A 27,292-nucleotide genomic window follows, 5' to 3' on the forward strand; every position below is an offset into this window, starting at 1 on the left:
CTGCGCAGGCGTCCAGCTGAAGCTTATATATATATCTCACTGCGCAGGCGTCCAGCTGAAGCCACACGCATCTCACTGCGCAGGCGTCCAGCTGAAGCTACACGCATCTCTCTGCGCAGGCGTCCAGCTGAAGCTACACGCATCTCACTGCGCAGGCGTCCAGCTGAAGCCACAGGCATCTCACTGCGCAGGCGTCCAGCTGAAGCTACACGCATCTCACTGCGCAGGCGTCCAGCTGAAGCTACACGCATCTCACTGCGCAGGCGTCCAGCTGAAGCTTATATATATATCTCACTGTGCAGGCGTCCAGCTGCAGCTACAGGCATCTCACTGCGCAGGCGTCCAGCTGAAGCTTATATATATATATATATATATATATATATATATATATATATATATATATATATATATATATATATATATATATATATATATATATATATATATATATATATATATATATATATATATATATATATATATATATATATATATATCTCACTGCGCAGGCGTCCAGCTGAAGCCACACGCATCTCACTGCGCAGGCGTCCAGCTGAAGCTTATACACATATATATATATATATATCTCACTGTGCAGGCGTCCAGCTGAAGCTACAGGCATCTCACTGCGCAGGCGTCCAGCTGAAGCTACACTCTATCTCACTGCGCAGGCGTCCAGCTGAAGCTACACGCATCTCACCGCGCAGGCGTCCAGCTGAAGCGACACCACCGCCGCCGCCCCGCCCCCCGGGTGCGTGCGCACCTCAACCGTTCCGCCTCCCCGCCTGTTGCTGCTTTGGCCGCCGCTGACGTAGCGCCTCCCTCCCTCCCCCTCCCCCCTCCCTCCGCCTCACCGGGGAGACTCCAATGGCGGCGGCCGCTCCGCTGTGAGCACGGAGGGCGCTCGGCATGGCCGGGCGGCGGGGCGGCGGCGGCGGCGGCGGGGCGTTGGCGGCGGTTCCCTTGGGGGAAATGCTGCCTCAGCCGCTGTCGTCGTCGTGCTGCGTCGTGGCGGGAGCCTCCTCGGAGCCCGCCCGCGAGCTCTTCGAAGCGTGCCGCAACGGCGACGTGGAGCGCGTGAAGCGGCTGGTGAGGCCCGAGAACGTCAACGGCAGAGACACGGCCGGCAGGAAGTCCAGCCCGCTCCATTTCGCCGCAGGTAAACCAGCCTCGGCCTCTTCGGGGGTGGGGTGGGGTTGGGAGTGAGGGGGCGCCTGGTTGACAACGCGGCCTCTTTTCTCCTCTCACACACCCGCAAAAGCAGGTATGGTGGGTTGTACGTCTCTCTCTTGTCTCTCTTGGGCGGATAGGACGGAGCTGGAGAAGAGCCACTTGACGGGGAAGGGCGCTTTATTTATTTATTTGGCATGCCTGGGCGTATCGTTAATGAAATTGGGAGTGTTTGTGTGTGTGTGTGTGTGTGTGAGAGAGAGAGAGAGAGAGAGGGAGGGAGAGAATAAATGGGAGCGGAAAGTGGCCGTTAATGTGATTAACCTCCTTTGAAATGAAGGCTGGAGGCTCAGGATGAACCGAAATAAAACAATTTCTAAACAAAATTAAAAGTATGGGTGGGGGGAGGTAAGGGAAGAAGAAAGAGGTAAGGAGAGGAGGGAGGAAGAGAAAGAAAGAGAAGGAGAGATAGTAGGAGAGGAAGAAGAAATGTGGAGGAGAGGTAAGGGAAGAAGAAAGAGGTAAGGACAGGTGGGTGGAAGGGAGAGAAAGAGAAGGAGAGAGGGCAGGAAGAGGAAGAGAGAGAGGAGTAGGGAAGAGGTAAGGGAAGAAGGAAGGGAAAGGAGAGGAGGGTGGGAGGGAGAGAAAGAGAAGGAGAGATAGTAGGAAGGGAAGAGTGGGGGAGAGGCAAGGGAAGAAGAAAGAGGTAAGGAGAGGAGGGTGGAAGGGAGAGAAGGAGAGGAGGGTGGAAAGGAGAGAAAGAGGAGGGTGGAAAGGAGAGAAAGAGAGGAGGGTGGAAGGGAGAGAAAGAAGGAGAGATAGTAGGAAGGGAAGAGTGGGGGAGAGGCAAGGGAAGAAGAAAGAGGTAAGGAGAGGAGGGTGGAAGGGAGAGAAAGAGAAGGAGAAGAAAAAGGGTAGGAGTAGGGGAGAGGTAAGGGAAGGAAGAAAGGGATGGAGAGGAGGAAGGAAGTAGAGAAGAGGGAAGAAGGAATGGAACGGAGTGGAGGGTAGAAGAGAGAGGAAGAGAAGGAGAGATAGTAGAGAGGAAGAAGAAAGAGGTAAGGAGAGGTGGGTGGAAGGGAGAGAAAGAGAAGGAGAGAAGGTAGGAAGGAGAAGAAAAAGGATAGGAGTAGGGGAGAGGTAAGGGATGGAGAGGAGGAAGGAAGTAGAGAAGAGGGACGAAGGAATGGAAAGGAGTGGAGGGTGGAAGAGAGAGAAAGAGAAGGAGAGATAGTAGGAGAAGAAGAAGTGTGGAAGATAGGTAAGGGAAGAAGAAAGAGGTAAGGGAAGGTGGGTGGAAGGGAGAGAAAGAGAAGGAGAGAAGGTAGGAAGGAGAAGAAAGTGGGTAGGAGTAGGGAAGAGGTAAGGGAAGGAAGAAGGGGACGGACAGGAGGAAGGAAGTAGAGAAGGAAGGGAGGGTGAAAAGAAAAGAAAGAGAAAACAAGGTGTCTTAGCAGGTGCGAAGGATGGTAAACAAAGCATTTCAAACTATACCTTATACCCTTTCAAATGGAATAATAATAATATAAGAATGGCAAAGAAAAAGAATAATTATGTGAATGTATATCTATAACTGTATGTAAGAGAATAGATGACAGTAAGAATATAAAGCATAATATAGGTAAATAATATTTGGTCATAAGTAGCTAAGTTTAAATAAATAAAGAATTGTACATAAAAATGGATAACGAACAAGGAGATTATGAATGAAAGATAGAAATGTATAGAAGGGAAAACACTAACTGCAAAGAAACCGATTCGGAACTGCGGTATGATATACGATGGAACTTATTGTTCCTATGTTGTTTTTAAGTCGTGTGTTTGTTTTTGTTGATGTGCTTATGTGTTTAAAATAAAAATTTATTAAATAAAAAAAATAAAGTATGGGGGGGGGGTTTCCTCTTGGTAATAGGGGACTAGAATTAAAAGGTTATTAAAAGGCATTTCTGAATACAGCTAAGTCCTTGAGTTAACAGTCGTTCACTCATTTATTTATTTTGGTTTGTCAAACATGTAAAAGATAACAGGTATAAAGTATAAACATACGAACACAGTGAATGGATATAATAATAAATGGATATGAATAGTAAATGGATATGAATAAAGGACCATTCAAACTTTCGCAACATCCCGGTGGGTCACACGATTAAAATTCAGCCGCTTGGCAATTGCCTCCTACTTACAAGCAAAGTCGATGGGAAAGCCAGATTCCCTTTACAACTGGGTTACTAACTGTAATGATTCACTTAACAATCCTGGCAAGAGTGGTCGTAAAATGAGGCAAAATTCACTCAACTGTCTCACTTGGCAACATAAGTTTTGGGGCTCAATTGTGATCTTAAATCGAGGACCACCTGTACCTTGAAAAATAAAATGGTACTAGGAGGAGGAATAGGAATGAGATTGTCAAGGAAGTGGAATGGCTACTACAACATCTTCCATATCTATCTCTCATTCCCTCCCTGCCATTCACCTGGAGTGGAAAGGTGGTTTGCGGCCTGCACTTATGAGGCTTCTTTCTCCTTACCAAAAGGGAGAAGGATGCACGTAGATAACATTGAGTGCGCATACACGATTAGCCTAAAATAAGGATGGGCCTGTTTTGACTTCCTGATATGTCTAAACCACCTCCAAATACCTGTTTACATTTCACAGTCAGTGGCAAACTCAGGCAGAAATGCAGGTCATCTGGTTGAGGTTGCAGATCAACCCTCTAAAAAATGTCCTACGGTTGTTTCAAACGGAAATTAAAAGCAAAGGAGAAAAAGATAGGATTAGGAAGCTTCTGTGGAAGCTAAATATTCTTACTATTGACTCAGCTATCTGAAACTACTGAAATGTTGTGACACACAACCCCAAAGGGTACCATGATTTGTGGTATGGCACCAAAAGCTGTACATATATTTATAAGGACTAATAAGTCAATATTCAGGGGTATCCAAGAGCTATTTCCCCTTCTAAAAATGTAACTTGAAGAGACAGTTGCTTATGGCTGATAATTATTCTTTATTTTTCCAATTTGCTCATTTCTAAAGGTAAATATGTTTTTTTTCTCTCTCTCTCCACAATTCCAAAGTTTTGTTAGAAATGTTATGTTTCTTATTTGAAGAATGTACCCTTCAGCCTTTATTTTTTTTAGTGATTCCATACTAGGTCAAAGACTTCTTTTTATTTCAGGTTTTGGCCGGCGAGATGTAGTAGAATACTTGCTTCAGAGTGGTGCTAATGTACATGCCCGAGATGATGGAGGACTCATTCCACTTCATAATGCTTGCTCATTTGGTCATGCTGAAGTTGTCAATCTTCTCCTGCGCCATGGTGCGGATCCTAACGCAAGAGACAATTGGAATTATACTCCTCTTCATGAAGCTGCCATCAAGGGCAAAATTGATGTCTGCATAGGTAACACTTCGATATTCTTTTTCCAGTGACTTCTACATAAAAAAGTTCGAGAACCTTTCTTAGCATAACCAGACCTCCAGTCTATCCAAGTCAAATTGACATTCTTGATTTAAAGTACTTTCAAATATAATCAGATATTTTTGAAAGCCTTTGTTCGTCAAATATGTTGAATTTTGTGGGTTATTGCAAAAGAATCCTATTATTTTTCTTATGTTTGTGGGAAGTTGGCTGAGGAATTAGTAATATGATCAACATTAAGAATGGTTTAGGAGTTTATCCTTTAGTGTGTGCCTGGAAGTATAATTAACAGCCTAACATAACCTTATTACTTGATCCATAAATATTTTGGAGCAAACTACTATACTAATTGGAATTTGTCCTGATATGATTTTTAGACCTAGGCTCAGAGATGCAGTTTCCGTAATTTTTTTTTTGCCAGAGGGAAGAGACTGATAGAGATGCAAGATAAACATTTTCTGTTCCAGCTGGGAGAGAGAGAGAGAGAAAGATAAACATACATATAGCAGCAAAGGAAAAGAAATGTTTCCATTATAGATAGCACTGAAAATGTGGTATAAGATACTTATTCCTGAAAGATGTTTTCCAGGCTTGTTCTGCTCCTTTATTATCTTTTTCCTTGGTTCTTGCTTAGTCCTGCCACATAGAAATGTGAAAATATTCTTAGACTATTTTACAAATGTTAATTTTTGTCAATTAGTAATTAGTTGCTAGATTGTATTGAGTATTCAATTTTATTGCTTTAGATACTAAAGTATTATGGATTAGAGTATTTTCATGCTACTTTTTTGAGTGCTTTTAGGTAGAAAAATAGCATCAACATTTATGGTAATAAAAATATATGGGAATTTATATCTTCATTTCTGTAAAGTAGATATATTTCAAATACGCGCTACTACAATTTATCTTTATTAATACTGGTAATATAATTATCAATCTCAACATAAGAGATTAACCTCACCATTTAAGAAGGCTTGTAGAAGAAATAGGTGTTTTTGCTACAGTTTTTGCTTAATTGAATGTCTGGTTATCTGGCACATGAGTAACTGCACTTAAATTAGGCACAAGAAATAAATTAATTTCCAGTTCTGCGTATTTCCTTGAACATTTTTATGTCCATTTCCTTGGAAATTTAGCAGAGTTGCATCTGAATTGGTCAGCTGTTTTTTAAAACAACATGTAACATGGCTATCTGGAATCTGAAGATCAGGAACTTGAATATTTAAGGGAATTTTACCAATGTGGCTTATAGAGACTTTCTTAATTTTTGAAAACAAAGTTAAGTAAAGACAGTTGTTCAACTTGGCCAAACAAATGTACATGCAGATGATTTGAATATTTGAAGAGAAGCTGTTTAGCATAAAGATGAATTAAAGCAGTGTTTTTCAACCACTGTGCCGTGGCACACTAGTGTGCCGTGACATAGTGTAAGGTGTGCCGTGGGAGAATTACTTTATATATAGTCAATATAGGCACAGAGTTAAAATTTTTTAACATTTTCTAATGGTGGTGTGCCTCGTGATTTTTTTCATGAAAAAAGTGTGCCTTTGCACAAAAAAGGTTGAAAAACACTGAATTAAAGAAGCAGCTTGGGATATTAATGTAGCCTGACTGTATTGAATATGTTTGTGTTCAGATATATCCCACTAGATAAATTAATCACAATAGGCCATTGATTGGACTGAGAGATAAGAGCTGATGCTTCTCCTGGGAACATTGAACCTGAAGATAAATGTGAATCTCTATATCTCTGTTCCTAGTCTACCTTAACGACTGAACTGCACTCACTCTGATAGATACAACTCAAATAGTATGAGGAAGATTCATTGTTGGTTTTGAGATATAGCATGCCTGCTAGAAGGCTAAGCATTCCGCCACAGGATTTTAAATATACTCCCCCTCCTTTTAGTATTGTTGCAGCATGGTGCTGATCCGAGTATTCGTAATACTGATGGAAGAACAGCTCTTGACTTAGCAGATCCATCAGCAAAAGCAGTGCTTACAGGTGGGTGGAATCTTCTATAGTCCATTTCTTCTGGTAATTATTTTTTTTCTTAGCTTGATGGAATTTGAGGATGGTATAGATAGTTACTTGTTGTGACTCAGCAGAAGTTTGCTGTGAGTTGAGTCGGGATGCAGGAATAACAATGCAGCTGGGGCTCGTCAGTGTGGTCTTCTGGAGATAAAAGGACTGATGGTGCCACGCCCTGGTTGCAGAAGTCAACGTTTTGTGAAAGGCACTTGGATAAGTGATTTGCTTTCTGTAACCCTGATTCAAAGAGACACTTGGATAAGTGATTTTGCTTCCTGAAAACCTGGTGTTGCTGTAAGAGCTCTTCGTTTTTGCATTCTGCTGCGTAACTTTTTTTGCCAGAGACTTTATTTATGTTTATTTTTGAGCTAGCAGCCAGCATGAGCCCGGACTGATAAAGTTATTTCCTTTTAAGTCTGTCTGACTGTCGTCTGTGAACGAGCGAAGAAGGGGGGTCAGAACAGTTATTGATATTATTTATTAAATTTATTTATTAAAGAATAATGCTTCCATCATGATTCTGAACAAACATCAGTATCCACTTCAAAATAAAACAATGCACATATCGCATGTCTGGAAAAGTAATATAGAATTTTCACAAAGTAGTCTTTCTCCCAAAGACTCTGTCACCCATACTAGGAGGAAAGAGCAAACTTTTTAAAAAGTCCTGGGAAGAGCATATGAACCTATTTGGGGAATATCATTCCACAAGGCAGGTCTGCTTCCTGTGTATGGAATCTAAATAAAATATATGGGTTTTGTATACCGTTTTGTTATTTAAAAATTGAGAATTTTTTAAATTCCAAATGAAATTGTAATTTTTTTATGTCCTGCCTTTATTATTTTTATAAATAGCTCAAGGCAGTGAACATATCCAACACATCTTCCTTTGCTATTTTCCCCACAAGAATCCTGTTGGACTGAGAGAGAGTTACTAGCTTAAAGTCACCAGTTGGCTTTCATGGCTAAGGTGTGACTCACAGGCTTCCTCCCTGCCTTATATAGGTAGTCCTCGAACAATTCATTTAGTGACCGTTCGAAATTACAACAACACTGAAAAAAGTGACATGACATTTTTCACACAACCATTGCAGCATCCCCATGGTCACATGATCAAAATTCAGATGCTTGGCAACTGACTCATGACGGTCGCATTGTCATGAAATCATATGGATCTGCATGAAATTGCATTAAACAAGTCAGTTGTTTCATTACACTATTTCAGTTCTGTGCTGAAGCTGAAATGTGACTTGAGATGCCTTCACTGTTGCATATTTGAAAGGAACAAAAACTCATAACATTTTGGAATCCTATTTTTGTGTTGTTTGTTTAGAAATTTGGAACAACCTCTTATTCCCTATTAGGAGGGGCTCCTAGTGATGAAAAATAAGTTATATACTAAATAATTCTGAGTGTTAGCTAAAACCCACCTTACAGAAAAATTGGCTGTGAACTTGATTTTTAATTTTTTCACACACTGTAGAAATTATAGTAAACAATCGTAGCAAAAGTTTTATACACAATCAGATAAACACAGGGTATCCACGCAGACATAGCCTATGTGTACTAACAGCCACAAATTGTTTTATGCAATATAACATACTTAATAAAATGATATCAAGCAGGTCTTGATATCTTCAAGCAATCTTCAGTTTATTTTTTTTATTTATTTTATGTATTATTAAATTTATATAATGCTCATCTCCTTGATAAGGTGACTCTAATTTACTTGGAGCATGCGCTTAGTTGGATGTCCTTTGCCCAATCTTTCTTCGTTATCTCCACCCAGTGGTTCGCAGGGATGGAAGCTGTACTTGCTTTTTTATTAGCTGTGCACAGGCTGTGTCTCCATTGCAGGAGGATTTAAAAAATAACACATCTATTTGCAGTATGTAAAACCATTCTAACATCCATGGAATAAAATACCCCTCTAGTACTATTTTGAAGTTAGAATATTGGGCCCATTCCTATTAGAAAGGAAAATAATTCTAAAAAAAAAAATGTACATGAATTAGAAAATCTTAAGATTGCTGTGTTAATTTTCAGGTGAATACAAGAAAGATGAACTATTGGAAAGTGCCAGGTAGGTGATGTTAAGAAAACAAAAATTATATTTTAGTTTTGCTGGAAAAATAACATTACATCCATTCCTTGCATTTATAACTGTTGCAGTGCTCCCATGCGATCACCATTTGGACACTTCATTTCTATCTTCCAACAAACATTAAAGGCAAAAGTAACAATAAAATTCTTTCCTGGTCATATCTTCCTTAATGACTTGTGATTTACTTAAAGATTGCAGTAGAAATGATGTTGTAAGTCTCCAGCAATCATGTGATGTTTCATTTTGTAATGAGTTACCTATCCCATTTGTGGTCATTAGGCAAGGACTACCTGTATGCAGATATTTGTCCCATTATTTTGATGGGTGGGGAGATGGAGTTGCAGATTAAGGATATTAATGCACGTATCACATCAAGGCAAGGTTAGCAGCATAGTTCCCCTTCTTCCAACAACAGAACAATTGAGTAGATCTTTAGTTCCTTCAGGGGTATTTCTTAAATTTTAATTTGTTTCAAATGTAATGATCTCTTGTAATTAAATCTGATCTGAAAACATTAGCTTGAGTAAACATACCAGCAACAGTGTGTGCCAATCTTGCGAAGACTTACAGAAAACATTTGACCTCTGTCATTGCCAACAAAGGATATATAACAAAGTATTGAGATGAACTTTTGATATTGACCAAATACTTATTTTCCACCATAATTTGCAAACAAATTCTTTCCAAATCAGACAATGTGATTGTCTGGATTTGTTTTCTCATTTTTGTCTCTCATAGTTGAGGTCTACCTATGATGTCAATTACAGTCCTCTCTCATCTTTTTAAGTGGGAGAACTTGCACAATTGGTGGCTGACTAAATACTTTTTTGCCCCACTGTATTATACATTTATAGCACAGTTATCTTCGCCCATGTAAGAGAATGAATGAGAGAACTTGGAGGCGGAATGAAAAGAGGAATAAGCCTAGAATCTCTATGTAGCTACAAGCAAACTATGTCCCAACTCCCATTGAGTGCCACTGACCCTTATCTAACTCCCATCAGGTGCTGACTTAGTTGAGAAGATTCCCTGTGCATAGGCTGTTAGCAATAAATCAGCTTAATTGAATCTTCATATGTGGACCTGATCTTTCACCCCTTACAGGCTATTTGGAAGCAATACCAATTCAGCTACATTTGTGTGCAGGTTAATATGTATATAATATGTATACGTATTTCACAATACTTTTCCGTTTGTGCCTTTGAGTCAGTATTGACTCCAGGCAACTATCTTGACAAATCTCTATGGTAATCATGGCAAGGTTTTTCAGAAGTAGCTTGCAGTTATCTTCTTCCTAGGTGTGAGAGAATGATTGGCTCATGGTCACCCAACTGGTTTTATGCCCAAGGCAGTACTCGAACTCAATCTCTCGGTTTCTCGCCTGATGCTTTAAGCGCTATACCATGTGTTGTTGAAAAGGAATAATTAAATCTTGGCAAATGGGCTTCAAGCATAATGAAACATGCAAAGCATAATAGGTAGAAAGCTAACTACACTTGTAAAATCAAGCCTAAAGATACATATTTAATAATTAGACTTAATATAGTAATAGTTTGCTTTGCAGAGAGGAGTAAAATAAATAAATTACCTTATTACTAATCAGTTCAAGTTGAGTAAAATGAAAGTTTGCAGTTTACAAAATGTTCATGAATATTGATTTTCTTTTTAGGAGTGGAAATGAAGAAAAATTAATGGCTCTTCTAACACCATTAAATGTCAATTGCCATGCAAGTGATGGCAGAAAGGTATTTTTAAACATGTTTTTGAATTAGCAAATTAAGAAAATGACATTAAAGTTATATGATAATATTTCATGTGATGCAATCTTTAGCTTTGGGTGGTTTTCCTTATATTTTTACTTTAGTGTTTATAAAAAATGAAAGTTAAACAGAACTTTTCATAACTCAGGTAGCAATATGTCTAAGAAAACTGAGTTTGTTCAAGTAATATAATTCCCATATCATAAAATACTACCAAGCTAAGCATTAAATATATTTGTGCTTGCAGGAAAAATAAATGTAAATTGGTTGCCTTCTAGGTTCATATTGGTAGTATCTTAGAGAGCTGAAGTATTTCCTTACATCCAGTTTCTTTTTACATTCATCCTGAAGCACTTCTTTAAGTGCATTTCACAGTTCCTGGTCCTCTTAACAATGAGATTCAAGGCTTCTTGGTGTTTTCCTTGAAAAAGGTGGTTACATTCTGAAAATCATTGTGGAAAATTGGTTATCTTCTTTAGTTTAAATTGGAACTTGCTCAAGAGAAGTTCACATTCTGTTCAGTAGTTAGCACACCTGGTCATGTTTTTTGGTGTTATCACCAAGCTTTTCTACCTCCCTTTTACAAAAATGTAGTCAGTTATTTTTATATATTCCATCTGGCAATGTCTGTATATATAAAACCATTGCTTTAAGAGCCGAGGTGGCGCAGTGGGTAGAGTGCAGTACTGCAGGCTACTTCAGCTGACTGCTATCTGCAGTTCGGCAGTTCAAATCTCACCGGCTCAAGGTTGACTCAGCCTTCCATCCTTCCGAGGTGGGTGAAATGAGGACCCAGACTGTGGGGGCGATATGCTGACTCTGTAAACTGCTTAGAGAGGACTGAAAGCCCTATGAAGCGGTATATAAGTCTAACTGCTATTGCTAACTGCTATTGCTTTGGTTGTTGGAAGACAGTGTTAGCTATGAAGGAATAATTGGGTGGCAGAAACTGATTTCTCTTTCATTTTGGTTTCCTGAGTCAGAGTTCCCCAACCTTTCTGCCTATGCGGACTGGCGGAAGGAGGAGAGGGAATGGTTCTGCATGAGCACATGTGCACAGCTCCATTTGCACGAGTGGCATACATATGCTTGCCTGCTGCTCGTACTGATGGGGATGCGCACATGCGTACGCCCATTGTTTCCACAACCCGGTTGCAAACCCCTCACAGCCTAGAGGTTGTAGACCCTGGTCCTAAGTGATATAACTCAACTACATTATCCTATTTAATGTTTTCAACTTTACGTTCTAGTAGTAGTAAATCCTGTTTGTATACTTTGTTGATTTCAAGTTGATCATGAACTCATCAGTCACTTCATCTACATCAGTAGTATCATAAATTTGGATGGTGATCATATTAATACAATTGCAGTGTAGACAAATACTATTCTTGCTCTACCCTTCCTAACTATAAAAACAATGGATGTTCCTGCTGTGTTTTTCATATCCTGAACAGTATGATCCTTTGAATGAAAGTGTCCAATCCTAGTCCACTTCAAGATACCTAAGATATCAATTTGCAGCTTTTACATTTTTCATTCTGTTGAGTTTGCTCATGTTCATACTTCTTACATTCCATGTTCCCACTGTCTTTGCAGCTTCAGATTTTCTTTTCCTGAATGGCAACATCAACAGCTAGATATCCTGATTCTAGATAGTCTAGCCACCTTATAAATACCATTAGTTCTCTGAAAGATCCTGGGCTCTTTCTCAGTGGCACGTTGAGTGCCATTCAACCGGGGACTCATCATACAACACAGTATCATCAATCGTTCGATACTTTTCTGTCCATTTCTGGTTAAAAAAAAAACCAAATGTAGTTACCATTTCCTTCTGCCAGTATGAATTAATGCCTTTGGTATTGTCCATAAAATGAACATCTGCCTCCAGATGTTTATCATCATCACTGAGAGCATATGCACCAAAGACACATTTCTTGTGTGTCCAATCATACTTGGCCAATCAAGTATTCTATTCTTGTTGGCTATTTGCTTTAGTTAGCAACTAGGATGACCATGCCTTGGGGTGATCCTGCTGGGGATATATAGTATTGAGAACACTCCAGGTGTTGTTTGCTCATCCCTCCCAGGAACTCCCCTTCACCCACCAAGATGAGCCAGGAGACCAGGACTTGAGGAAAGGAGGGGAACTTTTAACAGATTATTCTTTTTAAGATCTCCCCGTGGAGATTCGTACCCTCACCACCCTCCAGACCTTCCGCACAGCCCTCAAGATCTGGCTATCCCGTCAGGCCTGGGGTTAAGATTATAGTCTGTCCCCACCCGAATGATGAATGAATGTTGCTTTTATTTTAATTATATGTTATTTATATATGTCATTGTGTGTCCTCCCGCCCTATCTGTTGTAAGCCGCCCTGAGTCCCCCCAGGGAAAAGGGCGGCCTATAAATAAATTTACCATTTACCATTTAAAATAAAATAAAATTAAAAGCTGTTTTCTAAGTTATATTTGTTGGTTATATCTAAGTTTATTCAATCTTTTCTTTCTAGTCAACTCCATTACATTTAGCTTCTGGCTATAACCGTGTTAAAATAGTGCAGCTATTATTACAACACGGAGCAGATGTTCATGCCAAGGATAAAGGGTGAGTGTCTTAAGAAGATGATGTGTTAGAGATTTTTTATTAATATACAGCTTTATGTTTTCCTATGTATTACCTGAAAAGAAAATAGATCCACATTTCAGAAAAAAGACAAAAAAAAGTTGCACTGTCCATTCCCCTTCATTTATCAACTGTCTTATCAAATATGTCAACCATGTACACTATCTATAGTATTTTTCCTACCTAATCAGCAATGATTACCAATTCCTTCTAAAACTTATTGGAGCTTATTTTCCCCAAGAAATAGGTGTTTGTGACAAGTGTTTGTGTGCACTTCTATATATGGATATGCAATGGCCAGAGGCTGCATTCCAACTAATGTTAATAGGATTAATAACTGTTTAAAATTAATGCATATAAAGCAGTACAATTGACACTATACCTAGAGAAAGAATTCATAGATTTCTCTGCTAGAGATGGAGCTGATTTGCCCATAGGAGGCGCAGTAGAAAGCAATATTTGAGGCTAACACATTATTGCCCACTACCAGGAATTCAATTCTGACTGGTTCAAGGTTGACTCAGCCCTTCCATCATTCCAAGGTGGGTAAAATGAGGACCAAGATTTTTGGAGGCAACATGCTGACTCTGTAAACTGCTTAGAAAGGTCTATAAAGCACTCTGAAGTGGTATATAAGTGCTATTCCTGTTGTTTTCTGTAGTATCTGGATAATCTTAGAGAGCAGCCCCATGTACAGTGCGTTACCATTCAACTGTTAGGTGACTGGCATATAAGTCCCATTCTAGGAACATCTGCAAATTCGCATATTAGATTGATACATACAAAGATCCTGCAGACTATTAACATCAAATAGCTATTGGCAATTGTAGTAAGTGGAGAAATGACATAATTTTCCCAGCCTTCCCTTATCGCCAACGCTTATTTACGTTTGGCCAAACTTGTTCTTTATCTTCCTTCATTAATATTATGGGTATCTCTTCTGCCACTTCATGAGTGCCGAGTTGGCGCAGTGGTTAGAGTGCAGCACTGCAGGCTACTTCAGCTGACTGCAGTTCGGCTGTTCAAATCTCCCCGGCTCGAGGTTGACTCAGCCTTCCATCCTTCCGAGGTGGCTGAAATGAGGACCCGGATTGTTGTTGGGGGCGATATGCTGACTCTGTAAACCGCTTAGAGAGGGCTGAAATCCCTATCAAGCGGTATATAAGTCTAACTGCTATTGCTATTTCCTGGAGTTTCTTTGTAAACCAGGGTGCCTGTTCAGATCAGCACACAAGTAGACCATAAAGTCAATGTGGCCAAGGTCTCCATTATCTACCTATTTTATAATTAACATCTTGGATGAACTATCTATCAGATTCTCAAGAAAAAAAACTCAGGTTTTCTATGGAACCTGATAAGGTCTTTAAGTCTTTGGAGGCAGGGTGATGATCTTGGAGGCCCTATGTCCCTGTGAGGCAAGGTGACAACTGAACTGGGAGGTAATCAGGCCGTGATTTGTCCACAACAATGGGTTGATGGTAAAGTCCTCTAAAGCTAGATCGCATCGCAACTGCACCAAGCTAATAACCAGATCCAAAGTGCAACCACTATTCTATATATCAGGCATTTCCTATTTATTATCTTTGGTTCAATAGCATCTTCCTCAATTATTCCTCCAGTTAAACACCCTGTTAATAGTTTTTTTATACGAAATATAATGTCACATTAATGTCACTATGTGCCAATTAACACTGTTGATAAAAGTCTTCTAAATTTTATCTGGTTTTCTACTTTGCCAGATAGACATTTGGGTTTTCTCTCTATTACTATAATGATAAATGATTTTTAGCAATTGTTTGTCTACACTTTTCAGAGATCTGGTGCCTCTTCACAATGCCTGTTCTTATGGCCACTATGAAGTAACAGAACTTCTAGTTAAGGTTAGTACGTAATAATATGCAACTGCTATGAACAGATTTCCTTATTATGTTTTACACCCTTGCAAATAATTTAATAAATGGAGAAGTGCTGTCAGTGTTTGTTCGTGAGCCAAGGTGGCGCAGTTGTTAAATGCAGCACTGCAGGTTACTTCAGCTGACTGCAGTTCGGCTGTTCAAATCTCAACCGGCTCAGGGTTGACTCAGCCTTCCATCCTTCCGAGGTGGGTAAAATGAGGGCCCGGATTGTTGTTGGGGGCGATATGCTGACTCTGTAAACCGCTTAGAGAGGGCTGAAAGCCCTATGAAGCGGTATATAAGTCTAACTGCTATTGCTATTGCTATTCATTAGATTGATACCCTGTCTTTTGTTCAAGAGGTCAAACCAACATAACTAGCCTTATATCCACCCATTAGTCCCACAATAATAACCTTGTTAGGTAGTTTGTTTTGAGATTGGTTGGTCCAGAGTTACCCTGTAAACTTCCATGTGCCAGACTAGACATGCTGGTGTGTCATGCAGTGTCTTATCATAGACTTCATAGAAGAAACATCCAACATGATAGCTAGAAAACTCTGTTTTTTTCACTTATTAGCTTTCCAATGGAATTGTTTTTTTTCCAGGAGAAAATTATACCTGATTCTCTTTCCTCTCCTAGCATGGAGCCTGTGTAAATGCAATGGATTTATGGCAGTTCACCCCTCTTCATGAAGCAGCTTCTAAGAACAGAGTGGAAGTATGCTCCCTCTTGCTGAGTTACGGTGCTGATCCTACACTGTTAAACTGCCATAATAAAAGTACAATTGATTTGGCCCCTACACCTCAGTTGAAAGAGCGGTTGGCATGTGAGTACAGAGAAAATAAACTGAATGGAGATTATTACCTTTTTTCCAGCTTCCTATATGGATCCATTCAACGGCTGGTCTTGATGATCATCCACTGTTTGTAATGGATTGCTATTTCTATAATTCTGAACATGCGTGACATTTGAGGCTTAAATGCCATAAACCTTTCTTTTTTCCGTAGATGAATTCAAAGGCCATTCGTTACTACAGGCTGCAAGGGAATCGGATGTGAATCGTGTAAAAAAGCATCTCTCTCTTGAAATTGTTAATTTCAAACATCCTCAGACTCACGAAACTCCTTTGGTAATTCATTAATCATACTTTTTCAGTGAAAGTTGTCTGTTACCGGTAGTCCTTGATTTACGATCATTCATTTAGCAATTGTTCAAAGTTATGATGGCACTGAAAGACTTATGACTTGCCTTCAAAGTTACAGCTTTTCGCCACTCCCTAATGTCATGTGATTTCAGTTTGAGTGCTTTGCACTTGACTCACATTTACAACTAGTTGCAGTCTGTTGTGATCACATAATCATGATTTGTGACCTTTGCAGCCCGCAAAGCCAACAGGGGAAGCCAGAATCGCTTAATAACCACATGATTTGCTTAATGATGTCATGGTGATTTCTTTAATGACACTAGCAAAAATGGTCATAATATCAGATCTGGTCATGTGATAATTCATTTAATGACTGCATCTCTTAGGTCCCAGTTGTGGTCATAAGCCGAGGACTACATTTCTGGCCAAATCGAGCAGATGATGAATCTTTCTCTACTGGAAAGAATTAAGATAATTTAGTTTTACAATCTCGGCATAGGGCATTGGTTGTACATACTTTTTATTAGACATTTTTTATCATTTCTGCTTTATATAGATTATTTTGATGTACCTTTTATTGTAGTCACCAGTTTTCAGCAATGCAACTATGTAGAGTAATTACCATTTTAAAATGATTTGGAAGTAAGGCTTTGGAGCGTAGTGCTCTTCCTTAAAAGGAGCTTGTAGTTTTTCAAGCTTTCACGCCATTTTTTTTTTCAAAGATGCAGCTTCCTAAATGAGTTGATTCAGTAAAGTTGCATGTTTTGAAGCAGCTGCAGCTTTTCTTTTTCAGATTCACTTGAATGCTGAAAAAGAGGGTCAACCATTGATTAGAAAAGAGGTCCTGTGCTCACCCACTTCTGAATAATGTTAAAAATATGCTCGGCCCTCGTTTCACTGGTTGTTAATATTAGCTAGCAAATAACATAATCTCATCCTTTTAATAGCACTGTGCCGCTGCATCTCCGTATCCTAAGCGGAAGCAAGTCTGTGAGTTACTTCTAAGAAGAGGAGCCAACATCAATGAAAAGACAAAAGAGTGAGCTGCTTTCTATTTTTCTCTTTTATCTTATTCATCCATGGATATGGTTGGAACAACGCATGCCGAACAGGTTTTCTCCCTTTCATTTTTATCCTCACAACTACCCTGTGAGATAAGATGTGAGAGCGAGTGACTTAATTCAAAGAAAATCAGTGACTTGGCATCAGTTCTTCCAGTATGGTTTTCTGTCTCTCAGCCCTTTCCAAGTTTTTGGGGATTGTGGATGGATTTGAATTTTGGAAAATGCCACAACATGAGTGTTCGTGGGGAGCTGTAAAATACAGGTTATAGGATGGAGGCCACCACTAAATGTCTTAGTGGCAGCCCTTGAAGAGTATTCGGAGACTTCAACTCGTCCAGAATGCAGCCGCGCGAGCGATTGTGGGTGTACCTCGATACACCCACGTTACACCTATCCTCCGCGAGCTGCACTGGCTTCCGATCGGTCTCCGGATACACTTCAAGGCGCTAGTCGTCACTTATAAAGCCCTTCATGGTATTGGACCTGGGTACTTGAGAGACCGCCTGCTGCCAATTACCTCCCAAAGACCCATTAGATCTCACAGGGTCAGCCTCCTCCGGGTTCCGTCTACTAGCCAATGTCATCTGGCTACGACCCGGGGGAGGGCCTTCTCTGTAGCAGCTCCGGCCCTTTGGAACGAACTCCCCGCAGAGATTCGGACCCTCACCTCTCTCCAGGCCTTCCGAAAAGCCGTTAAAATCTGGCTGTGTCGGCAGGCCTGGGGTTGATGAGCTCCCTTCCCCTCTCGACTTGTGTGGTTGTTGGCTATTTTAAATGCTTGTCTTGTACTTGTGTGTTCCCTTTCCCGTTTGAGTTGTTCGCCGCCCTGAGTCCCACAGGGAATAGGGCGGCATATAAATAAAACAAATCTCAATCTCTTACTGCAGTGAAATACTATTTCTTGAAAAGTGCTCTTTGAATTCACAATTTACTACACTATAGAAATGTTTATTTCACAGAAAAGCAAATACATTTATCTTCATTGCCTATAAATAACTTTTTAGAACTAATTTTAATTTTAAAATTTAGAATTATCCCCAATTACTTACCCTTTCCCTCAGATTAATGTCTGTGAATGTTGTTTTTTCTTTGGTATATACAAGCACATAGATATATGGTTTCTTTTATTGTTACAGTTATATGCTGCCTTTTCTCTAGGAATTCAAGGCAGCTTATATGGGATCTATATTTTATTCTCACAGCTTGGATTGGGAGTGAGTGATTGTCTTAAAATTATCCAGTGAGCTTCTGTGATCAACATCTTAATTACTGAACCTTGTTACTCTTCACTTGCTCTTACCTTTTCTGCTACCCCTTAGATCCTATTTGCAACCCAGACGTACATTACAGCATCTTTTACGTCCTTTTAAACCATTCCTTCCAGTGAGAGAGGAAGGTGTATCTAAAAATGGATAGCTTCCCACTGTCTAATCCTTTTCTTTCAACTAAAGGCCTGGGCCTTTACTATATAAGTTTGGAGCGCCTTAGAGAGAGACAGAGCAAGAAACCTGAATTCAGTTTGCTATTGAGTTGCCAAAAATATTTGAGATGTGCAAGGAAGTATTGGCTGCCAAAGGAGTGTCAAAGAATGCCAACAGGCATTGTGTTTATTTTAACTCCCATCACAACTGTACTAATTCTCAGCATTCTGAAAACTCATTCAGCAAGAACAAAATGGAAATAAATTATGACTTTTTTTTGTTTTTATAAAGCTTCCTGACACCTCTTCATGTGGCATCAGAAAAAGCCCATAATGATGTTATTGAAGTAGTTGTGAAGCATGAAGCAAAGGTATGAATCATTTTTAGCATAAATCAGTCATATTTTGGGGCAAAATGAAAAGAATGCCATGTTCGTTTATAAATGTGTATAATTAATCTTTGAGAAAGGTGCTTAACAATATTTAAATGATATTTTGGGGATTTGATAGCCAGTCATTCCTGTAGGAATCGTCAGATGATGGTATGAACAGCAATTTTGGATATTAATATAGTCAGCAGAGATGTGCAAAACATTTCATTGAATATCCTCAGAATGTCTGTTTCAGATTTTGAGACAAAAGTTATAATAGATTATTTCAAGGTTGTACTACTTGCAGTACATATGGAATGTACTGTTTGAGGTCAAAGAAGATTCTATGACTTTGGAGAGGCTGTTCAACCTTAAAATACTTGCTGCCTTTTGGTATCCTTGTTTTTTGTTTTAAATAGACAGTTCTCTATTGTTCCATTATGAATTGCTCTAAAGAACCAGATACCATACTCTGTGCTTCCTGCTTTGTTAAGATTCTCTGATAATTTTTAGGTCAATGCTTTGGATAATCTTGGCCAGACATCTTTGCATAGAGCAGCGCACTGTGGCCACTTACAGACATGCCGGTTGTTGTTGAGTTGTGGCTGTGATCCCTCCATTATATCACTGCAGGGTTTCACAGCCTCTCAGATGGGAAATGAAAGCATTCAGCAGTTGCTACAAGGTAATGTATCATTTTTGTTTGTGTTAAGCTTTTTTTTTTGCATTTTAACAAAGGCCAATTAGGAATCTTCACTGAATTCCCTTGAACTAGTAGTTTCCAGAAAAATGATCTGAAGAGGTTTCAGAGCAATGAACAAACAAAAAGTTAATTCATGATGGCCTCACAGATAACTAACAGAATGAACATGCCTGGTTTTTGTACGCAGTTCATGCATGGAGAAAAGTCGATCATGTTTCTGTTCTGTATGTGATGGAAGACCAAAATACCCATTCAATCTTTTCAGTTGTTCCAGCTGGTCATTTCATAGCTAATTTGGACTGATAAATGTGAATCTGTTTGACTTTGGCATTTATGATTACTAATAGCAATAGCAGTTAGACTTATATACCGCTTCATAGGGCTTTCAGCCCTCTCTAAGCGGTTTACAGAGTCAGCATATTGCCCCCACAGTCTGGGTCCTCATTTTACCCACCTCGGAAGGATGGAAGGCTGAGAACCTTGAGCCGGTGAGATTAGAACCGCTGAACTGCTGATAGCAGTCAGCTGAAGCGGCCTGCAGTACTGCACCCTAACCACTGCACCACCCCGGCTCTTAGATAGATAGATAGATAGATGATGGATGGATGGATGGATGGATGGATGGATGGATGGATGGATGGGTGGGTGGGTGGGTGGATGGATGGATGGATGGATGGATGGATGGATGATAGATATACAGACAGACAGATAGATAGACAGACAGATAGATAGATAGCAATAGCAGTTAGACTTATATACCGCTTCATAGGGCTTTCAGCCCTCTCTAAGCGGTTTACAGAGTCAGCATATTGCCCCCACAGTCTGGGTCCTCATTTCACCCACCTCGGAAGGATGGAAGGCTGAGTCAACCTTGAGCCGGTGAGATTTGAACCGCTGAACTGCAGATAACAGTCAGCTGAAGTGGCCTGCAGTGCTGCACCCTAACCACTGCGTCACCTCGGCTCTAACAGTGTGTAGTCTTTGAAAATGGAGCCACTTGCCTCAGATTGCATTTAAATTGGCATTTCTCCATACTAAATGATAATATTAATAGGACCTTTTTTGATTTTGTACTTTGGTACATGTAATACTTGATAAGTATTAAGTTCTTCTTCTACAGAAGGTGTTCCTTTGGGCAATTCAGAAGGTGATCGACAGTTATTGGAAGCAGCAAAGGCAGGAGATGTAGACACAGTAAAGGTAAAGACAATTTGATTGTTGCAGAAAAAAGTTAACATCTAACAAGAAAAGCAAATCAGTTTGGGTTTTCCTCAAATCTTTGGAGATAGAAAAATTGAAAATCAAATTCCACTGCACCTTAACTAGTTTGAAACAATCTCAGATTTAAAACAACGAATTTATAGGCCGAACTACAGACTTCTATCTTCATTGCTCCCTCAGTAATTGGCCAATTCAGCTGCTTTGGAAAAATGCATTTTTTTAAAAAAGGGGACCCAAAATGACCTAAAGTTTAAAGTTCAAAGTTTAATAAATTTATATGCCGCCCAATTCCAAAGGACACCGGGCAGCTTACGTAAAATAATTCTAAAAAGAGTACTAAAAAATTTAAAATAGAGAGAAGACAAATTAAAAAGACACATCATACACTCAATCTTAGTGGGGCTGGACCTCGTTCATGAGGTCAACAGCCCCAGGCCTGCCGGAACAGCCAGGTCTTAGTAGACTTCGGAAGGGGTCATTTGCATTACTGGGACAATTGTAATTTTCCAGTTAGGGCTTTGCTTATTCAAATATGGACTTGGATGTCAGAAAAAGTCGCCAAGACTTCACTGTATCGTCTTAGAAATATATGTAAACATGCTGATGAGAATGGTCAGTGTGATAAAGATATATGATAAACCTTGTACATTGGTGATAATGACAATAGACTGAAACTCTAAAAAAAAAATCTTTTAAAAATCATATGCTTGGCCTGCATAAGAATCATTTTTGTCATTTTTGTACTCCTATGGGTTAAGGTTTAATGTGGCTTTGTACTCAAAATTTGAAAGTTTTTAGACCCCAAATGTTTTTTTTTAATCATTTTGAAAGTGTTTCGTTATGAAATGTTTTGAACTTGAAATGCTTCCAGAATGATTGAATATCCTGTTTCAGTCTCAAAACTGTTCTTGTTCAGAGCAGTTCATATTTAAAGAGTATGCATACCGCTTTCTAGTACACTTGAGGTCCAGTTTACACTGTTAAAATGAATCACTAAATAACTAAGTTAACTGAGCAGTTCTTTCCCATTATATTCTCACAATAAAAGGTTAAACTGAGGCTGCTTCTCATTTACTTTCTCTACTCTATATACTCCCTTCATGCTCTCTAAAAAAAACTTTCAGGAGAGTTGGGAGATTTTCTTGAGGAAGGGGACCTTTGGAACTGGGAAGAAGATAAATAACCAAAACAAGCTCCCTCAATTATTTAGTGGCACCCCAGGATTTTAGTTAGCTTTTTGGTTTCTATCTAGTGTTCCAGAATAGCTTTTGTGCTTGTCTGTGTTCCTGGAATGTGATAACAACAACACTTGGAGCAGAGGGATGTCTTTTTAAAGTATAAGCATTAATTCATTCAATGTTCCAGATTGGACTTTTAAGTTAGTATTGATGGTATCAGAAATATAAAGCAGGGGGATTGAAGACTTGGTGCTGTAATGTCTATGCTGCTTCAATCTTAAGTAATTCCGTGTGAATTAAAAAAATTCAGTGCCAGCAAAAGAATCAACATTTTACTTTTAAAAACAAAGAATACATGATTAGTAGAATACATCTATAGTGCTTACATCTTGCTCGAACATTGTACATCTCATTCATTCCTTCATTCTTCAGAGGATCATGGAAGGAGCCAATCCTGCCTCTGAGGCCCAGTTATTCCGCAAGAGGGGAGCTCCCGCATGGACACCCGTGTCCAAGTCTCCCGCTGCTGGATTTCCTGACAGGGAATTTTCAGTATGTCCTTCCTACTTGTGGGGAGATTCTGCCATTAATGTTCACCTCAATTTTTGCATTCCACAGAAATTATGCACAACGCACAGTGTGAATTGCCGGGATATTGAAGGGCGCCAGTCCACACCACTTCACTTTGCAGCAGGATACAATAGAGTGTCTGTAGTTGAATACCTTTTGCAGCATGGGGCTGACGTCCACGCAAAAGACAAAGGGTAAAAATTCGACCCCATATTTGATTTGAAAATGCTTACTTTTCTTCTCTTTGTTTGTTTATTTGTTTCCAGGGATGGCAAGCCTTAAAGGTCTATATTCTTAGATACTTGTATTACAAATCTTATGCATAAAGCTTTGTGCAGTTAAGGCTTCATCTCTCTGCATATAACTTTTTTGTCTATATATGACAAAGTTATGAGTGAGGTTAATCAGTTAGTTATTTATTTGCTGCCCATCTCACATGCAACGACTCTCGGTGGTTCCTTGTGATGCACATTGTGGCTGGAAAATTTATAACGTGATACAAATGCATTGTAATGCAGGTGTTGGGTATCTGTACAAAGAGGAATGGGGAATCCCCTTTCTTACGCCACTTATTTGGGTTCTGTCATGATACATGGTATCTATTATATTGCCCTTTTATCATAATACTCTTTAATAACCACTTCAAGTATGTTGTGATAACTGCTTGAACAGTTGACATGTATGCTGTATTTCTAATGTGACTGACCATCCTGAAAAATGTAAGGGGTTGCCCCATGTCGCTTCAGCCCAGCTTACCCAATGCGAAGAGGCAACATCAGCCCAGTGTGACATCAGCCCGGTCTATCCAATGCAAAGAGGGGAACATGCCAGCAGTTTGGGGAGTGGCTTTAAGCTGGCCGTGCCCACTCAGTGCCCCCCCCCTTCCAGGTCAACTGCAGCCCTCAATCAAATTGAGTTTGACACCCCCGACCTAGTCCCTCAGTATACTATTATTTAAAACTTCAGATTAATAATTTTTCTTGAAGATTACTATGCCTTCTTTTTAGAGTGTTGAAAATATTAGTTTAAACTGAAGTTTTCTGCTTTCCTTCAAAAATTGCAGTGGCCTGGTTCCTTTGCACAATGCTTGTTCTTATGGACACTATGAAGTGGCAGAACTTCTTGTTAAACATGGTGCAGTTGTGAATGTGGCTGATTTGTGGAAATTCACTCCTTTGCATGAAGCTGCAGCAAAAGGAAAATATGAAATTTGTAAACTACTGTTACAGGTAAGTCGCTTGAAATGCATGCTTTATGAAAAGTTTATCCCATGACATCTAGTTGAGAGTGTGTGTGTGTGTGTGTGTAAAATTCAAATTAATTTATGTTTCACATGAGTAGAGGAAATGATCTAAGTTGTGCAGGTTGTGGCATAAATGCTAGAAGGAAAGGGTGAGTTGTACGTTATAATGGAATTAATTTTTTTTTCAATTTGTTACCAAATTAGCATGGTGCTGACCCTACAAAGAAAAACCGAGATGGAAATACCCCATTAGACCTTGTTAAAGATGGTGATACAGATATTCAAGATCTCCTTAGAGGGGATGCAGCTTTGCTTGATGCTGCAAAGAAGGGATGTTTGGCTAGGGTGAAAAAACTGTGTTCCCCTGATAATGTTAACTGCCGTGATACCCAAGGCCGGCATTCTACTCCACTCCATTTAGCAGGTAAGCTCTCTAAAAAATGTAGCTATGTTGCTGTATCACAATCCTCATATGGGAAAGCATTTGAATAGGATTCTGGGGTAGAACGTCAAGTGTATTGGTTATTATAAAGGGCTGAGCAAAATAAGTGTGTTAATAGCAATAATTGTTGTTATTGATTGACAAAGCCCTACTTCAGGCTTTTAATTTTGAAAAATGTCCCTAGAGATATACGAAGCTTACCTTAAAGAATCATATATGTGGATAATATAGTGTATTCCAGCATCTGTCTACTCTGAAAAGCTTCAGGTTTCCAGGGTCTTAGATCTTGGTTTTTCCTTACTGGCGAGGTAAAGGGAAATTTTAATGCAAAAAACATGTATCCTGCCATTGTGCTTTGCCCCATATGACTGCTGCTTGCATATGGCTGCCTGCATTGGAAAAAAAGTAGCTGTGGTTTAATGTTCAGAAAGCAGGAAAATAAGTGGGTGATGCTTTTTATTGTAATTGTTTAGTTGGATACAGAATACTTTATTGAAAGTATTTGTTCTTCCTCCCTCCTAGCTGGTTACAACAATTTGGAAGTTGCTGAGTACTTATTACAGCACGGCGCTGATGTAAATGCACAGGACAAAGGAGGTTTAATTCCTTTACATAACGCAGCATCCTATGGGGTAAGAAGCTTGATCTTTCATTGTAAACATTTTAAAATTATACCTCAGCTTTAAAGGAGCCAGCGTGGGTCTCTTAAAGCTTTCTGGCACTGCGGCTTCAAGGCTTTTCCCAGAATTTTTGTATTTGCATATATGGATAGAAATCTGTTCTGTCGTGATTGCTACAAAAACAGAGCAATAACAACAATGTGTCCCATCAGTAAATTTCTGAAAGATTCCAAAAAAATCCTTCATGTTTTTATTATCGTTGTTCTTTTCCTCCTTCAGTTTAGAATAGTTTATCCTATGGGAGGTCTCTACTTAAAATAATGATTTTGCGTGAAAATATAGAGTTTTGTTTTGTTTCCATTTTGTGCTTCTGGGAATCAAACTATGAGTTTGCTAATAGGATGAAGGAAATATGCCAATGAAAGCTCATCTATGAGCACAAATTATGTTTGGTTTGTTTTCAGTGGGATGATCCCTAGTCAAAATCGCAGCAATTCAGTTCTTTTTGCATAGTATTATTTCACTGATACATTGAGGTTTTGTGTGCAATGAAATCTATGGTTATTTCAATGTAAAGAGCAGAACGTATTTATGGATATTACTACTGTAATGTGGTGAACTAGGACTGAAGTACAAAGACCCATTCAGAGATAACCGTCATCTCTGTTGGTCACCTGATGACCTTAGGCAAGTCAGTATTTGTAAGCTTCAGCTCCTTATAGAATTATAATGAATGTAAAGCAAGAGAATCACATACTTAGCTTTGGTCTCATTAAAGAAATAACAGAATTTGGCTTTCCTACTTGAAGGAATGTTATATGTCCCAGTGAACTCATATTCAGTCATTTCCCGAGTTATATGGAATTAATAATAAACTGGTGGGACCACAAATAGACAAAGTATTAGAAAAGGGAGAACCTTCCTTCTCTTTGCCCCCCCCCCCTCCCCAATGAGAAGAAAGGACTCACTGGAGAAGAGCCTAATGCTGGGAACGATAGAGGGCAAAAGAAGAAGGGGATAGCAGAGAATGAGGTAGCTGGATGGAGTCACTGAAGCAGTAGGCATGAGTTTAAATGGACTCCAGAGGATGGCAGAGGACAGGAAGGCCTGGAGGAACGTTGTCCATGGAGTCGCGATGGGTCAGACACTACTGAGCAACTAACAACAACAAAAGTGCTCTAGGACTTTAGAATTCAAATAGACAGTCACTTGCCACAAAACACTCCAGACTTAACAATTGTTGATAAGAAAGACAAAAAAGTCTGGATAGCGGATTTGCAGAATAAAGAGAAAAAGCCCTTTAAATAGATGCAGAACAACTGTGGTAAAAGAATGCCAAGATATTACCAATGGTGACAAGTACCTTGGATGCAGTCCCAAAACATCTGGAACACCACTTTGAACACCATCGGCATTGACAAAATCACCATCGGTCAATTCCAAAAGGCAGCTTTACTTGAGACAGCTTACTTCCTTTGATGATACCTCTAGAACAGGGTGTCAAACTCACCGTGTCGCGTGATGTATCACAACGTTTCTCCCTTCGTGGATCTGGGGTGGGCATGGCCTGCTTGTGACACATTCAGTCCATGGGCCGCCAGTTTGACACCCCTGAGCTAGAAAGTAGGAGACTATGAGTTCAAGTCCTACCTTAACCATGAAAGGCAGCTGAATGATTTTGGACCAGTTTTAGGCTAACCCGGTACCTTACAGGGTTGTTGTGGGGGAAATCGGAAGGTGTGTTAGGTGTATTTGTCACCTTGAGTTATTTGTAAAAATAATAAAGGTGGGATGCAAATAAATAAAAACTATCAAAGAGCATATATCTTAGAACTTTGGGTTTTTATCCGTCTATCAGCACAACTGTCAGGTCAGCCGTCTTTCCCATGATTGTGATTCCTACGGAACCAGACTGAGAGACCATTTAAAGGCTCAGGAACCCTTTGCAGGTGTTATGGCTTAATTAGCTGATTAGAGTGGGACAATTTGAGCCTAGAATATGGCACCTCTTCACAATATTCTAATTTTCTGAGATTGTGGATTTGGTGTTTTCATGAGCTGTAAGCCATAATCATCACAATTCTGACAAATCACGGCTTGAACTATCTCGCTTTGCACGTAATGAGTCTATCTCATATATTAGTTTCACCTTTTAAGTTGCATTACTGAAATAAATGAACTTTTGCATGATATTCTAATTATTTGAGTTTCACCTGCATAGGCAAATATTACAGATAAAAGTCTAAAAAATTAGATCTGAGGTTTCCTGTCTTAGTTCTCCTCTACTCCCATCCTGACATTGTGAGGTTAAAG

The 27,292-nt window shown here is 39.5% G+C and overlaps 1 protein-coding gene across 5 annotated transcripts in view; it reads left to right on the forward strand.

Moving 5' to 3' along the window:
• Window positions 1–767: 767 nt before the first annotated feature.
• The window catches only part of TNKS2 (tankyrase 2), a 42,507-nt gene continuing 15,982 nt past the window's right edge, over window positions 768–27,292 (forward strand). For 2 of the 5 annotated variants that reach the window (XM_032231615.1, XM_032231616.1), the window contains exons 1-17: window positions 768–1,159; window positions 4,348–4,572; window positions 6,500–6,595; window positions 8,669–8,705; window positions 10,396–10,471; window positions 12,994–13,088; window positions 14,920–14,986; window positions 15,643–15,829; window positions 16,011–16,132; window positions 17,095–17,186; window positions 18,924–19,002; window positions 19,516–19,687; window positions 20,826–20,905; window positions 22,723–22,868; window positions 23,738–23,903; window positions 24,122–24,341; window positions 24,882–24,991. In XM_032231615.1, the coding sequence (XP_032087506.1) occupies window positions 910–1,159; window positions 4,348–4,572; window positions 6,500–6,595; window positions 8,669–8,705; window positions 10,396–10,471; window positions 12,994–13,088; window positions 14,920–14,986; window positions 15,643–15,829; window positions 16,011–16,132; window positions 17,095–17,186; window positions 18,924–19,002; window positions 19,516–19,687; window positions 20,826–20,905; window positions 22,723–22,868; window positions 23,738–23,903; window positions 24,122–24,341; window positions 24,882–24,991 (2,220 nt within the window). In that variant the 5' untranslated portion in view covers window positions 768–909. The remainder of the gene's footprint in view (window positions 1,160–4,347; window positions 4,573–6,499; window positions 6,596–8,668; window positions 8,706–10,395; window positions 10,472–12,993; window positions 13,089–14,919; window positions 14,987–15,642; window positions 15,830–16,010; window positions 16,133–17,094; window positions 17,187–18,923; window positions 19,003–19,515; window positions 19,688–20,825; window positions 20,906–22,722; window positions 22,869–23,737; window positions 23,904–24,121; window positions 24,342–24,881; window positions 24,992–27,292) is intronic. The other 3 variants (XM_032231612.1, XM_032231614.1, XM_032231613.1) reach the window with 2 other exon arrangements.

Source organism: Thamnophis elegans, chromosome 15 (genome assembly GCF_009769535.1).
Source record: "Thamnophis elegans isolate rThaEle1 chromosome 15, rThaEle1.pri, whole genome shotgun sequence".
Classification (NCBI taxonomy): Eukaryota; Metazoa; Chordata; class Lepidosauria; order Squamata; family Colubridae; genus Thamnophis; species Thamnophis elegans.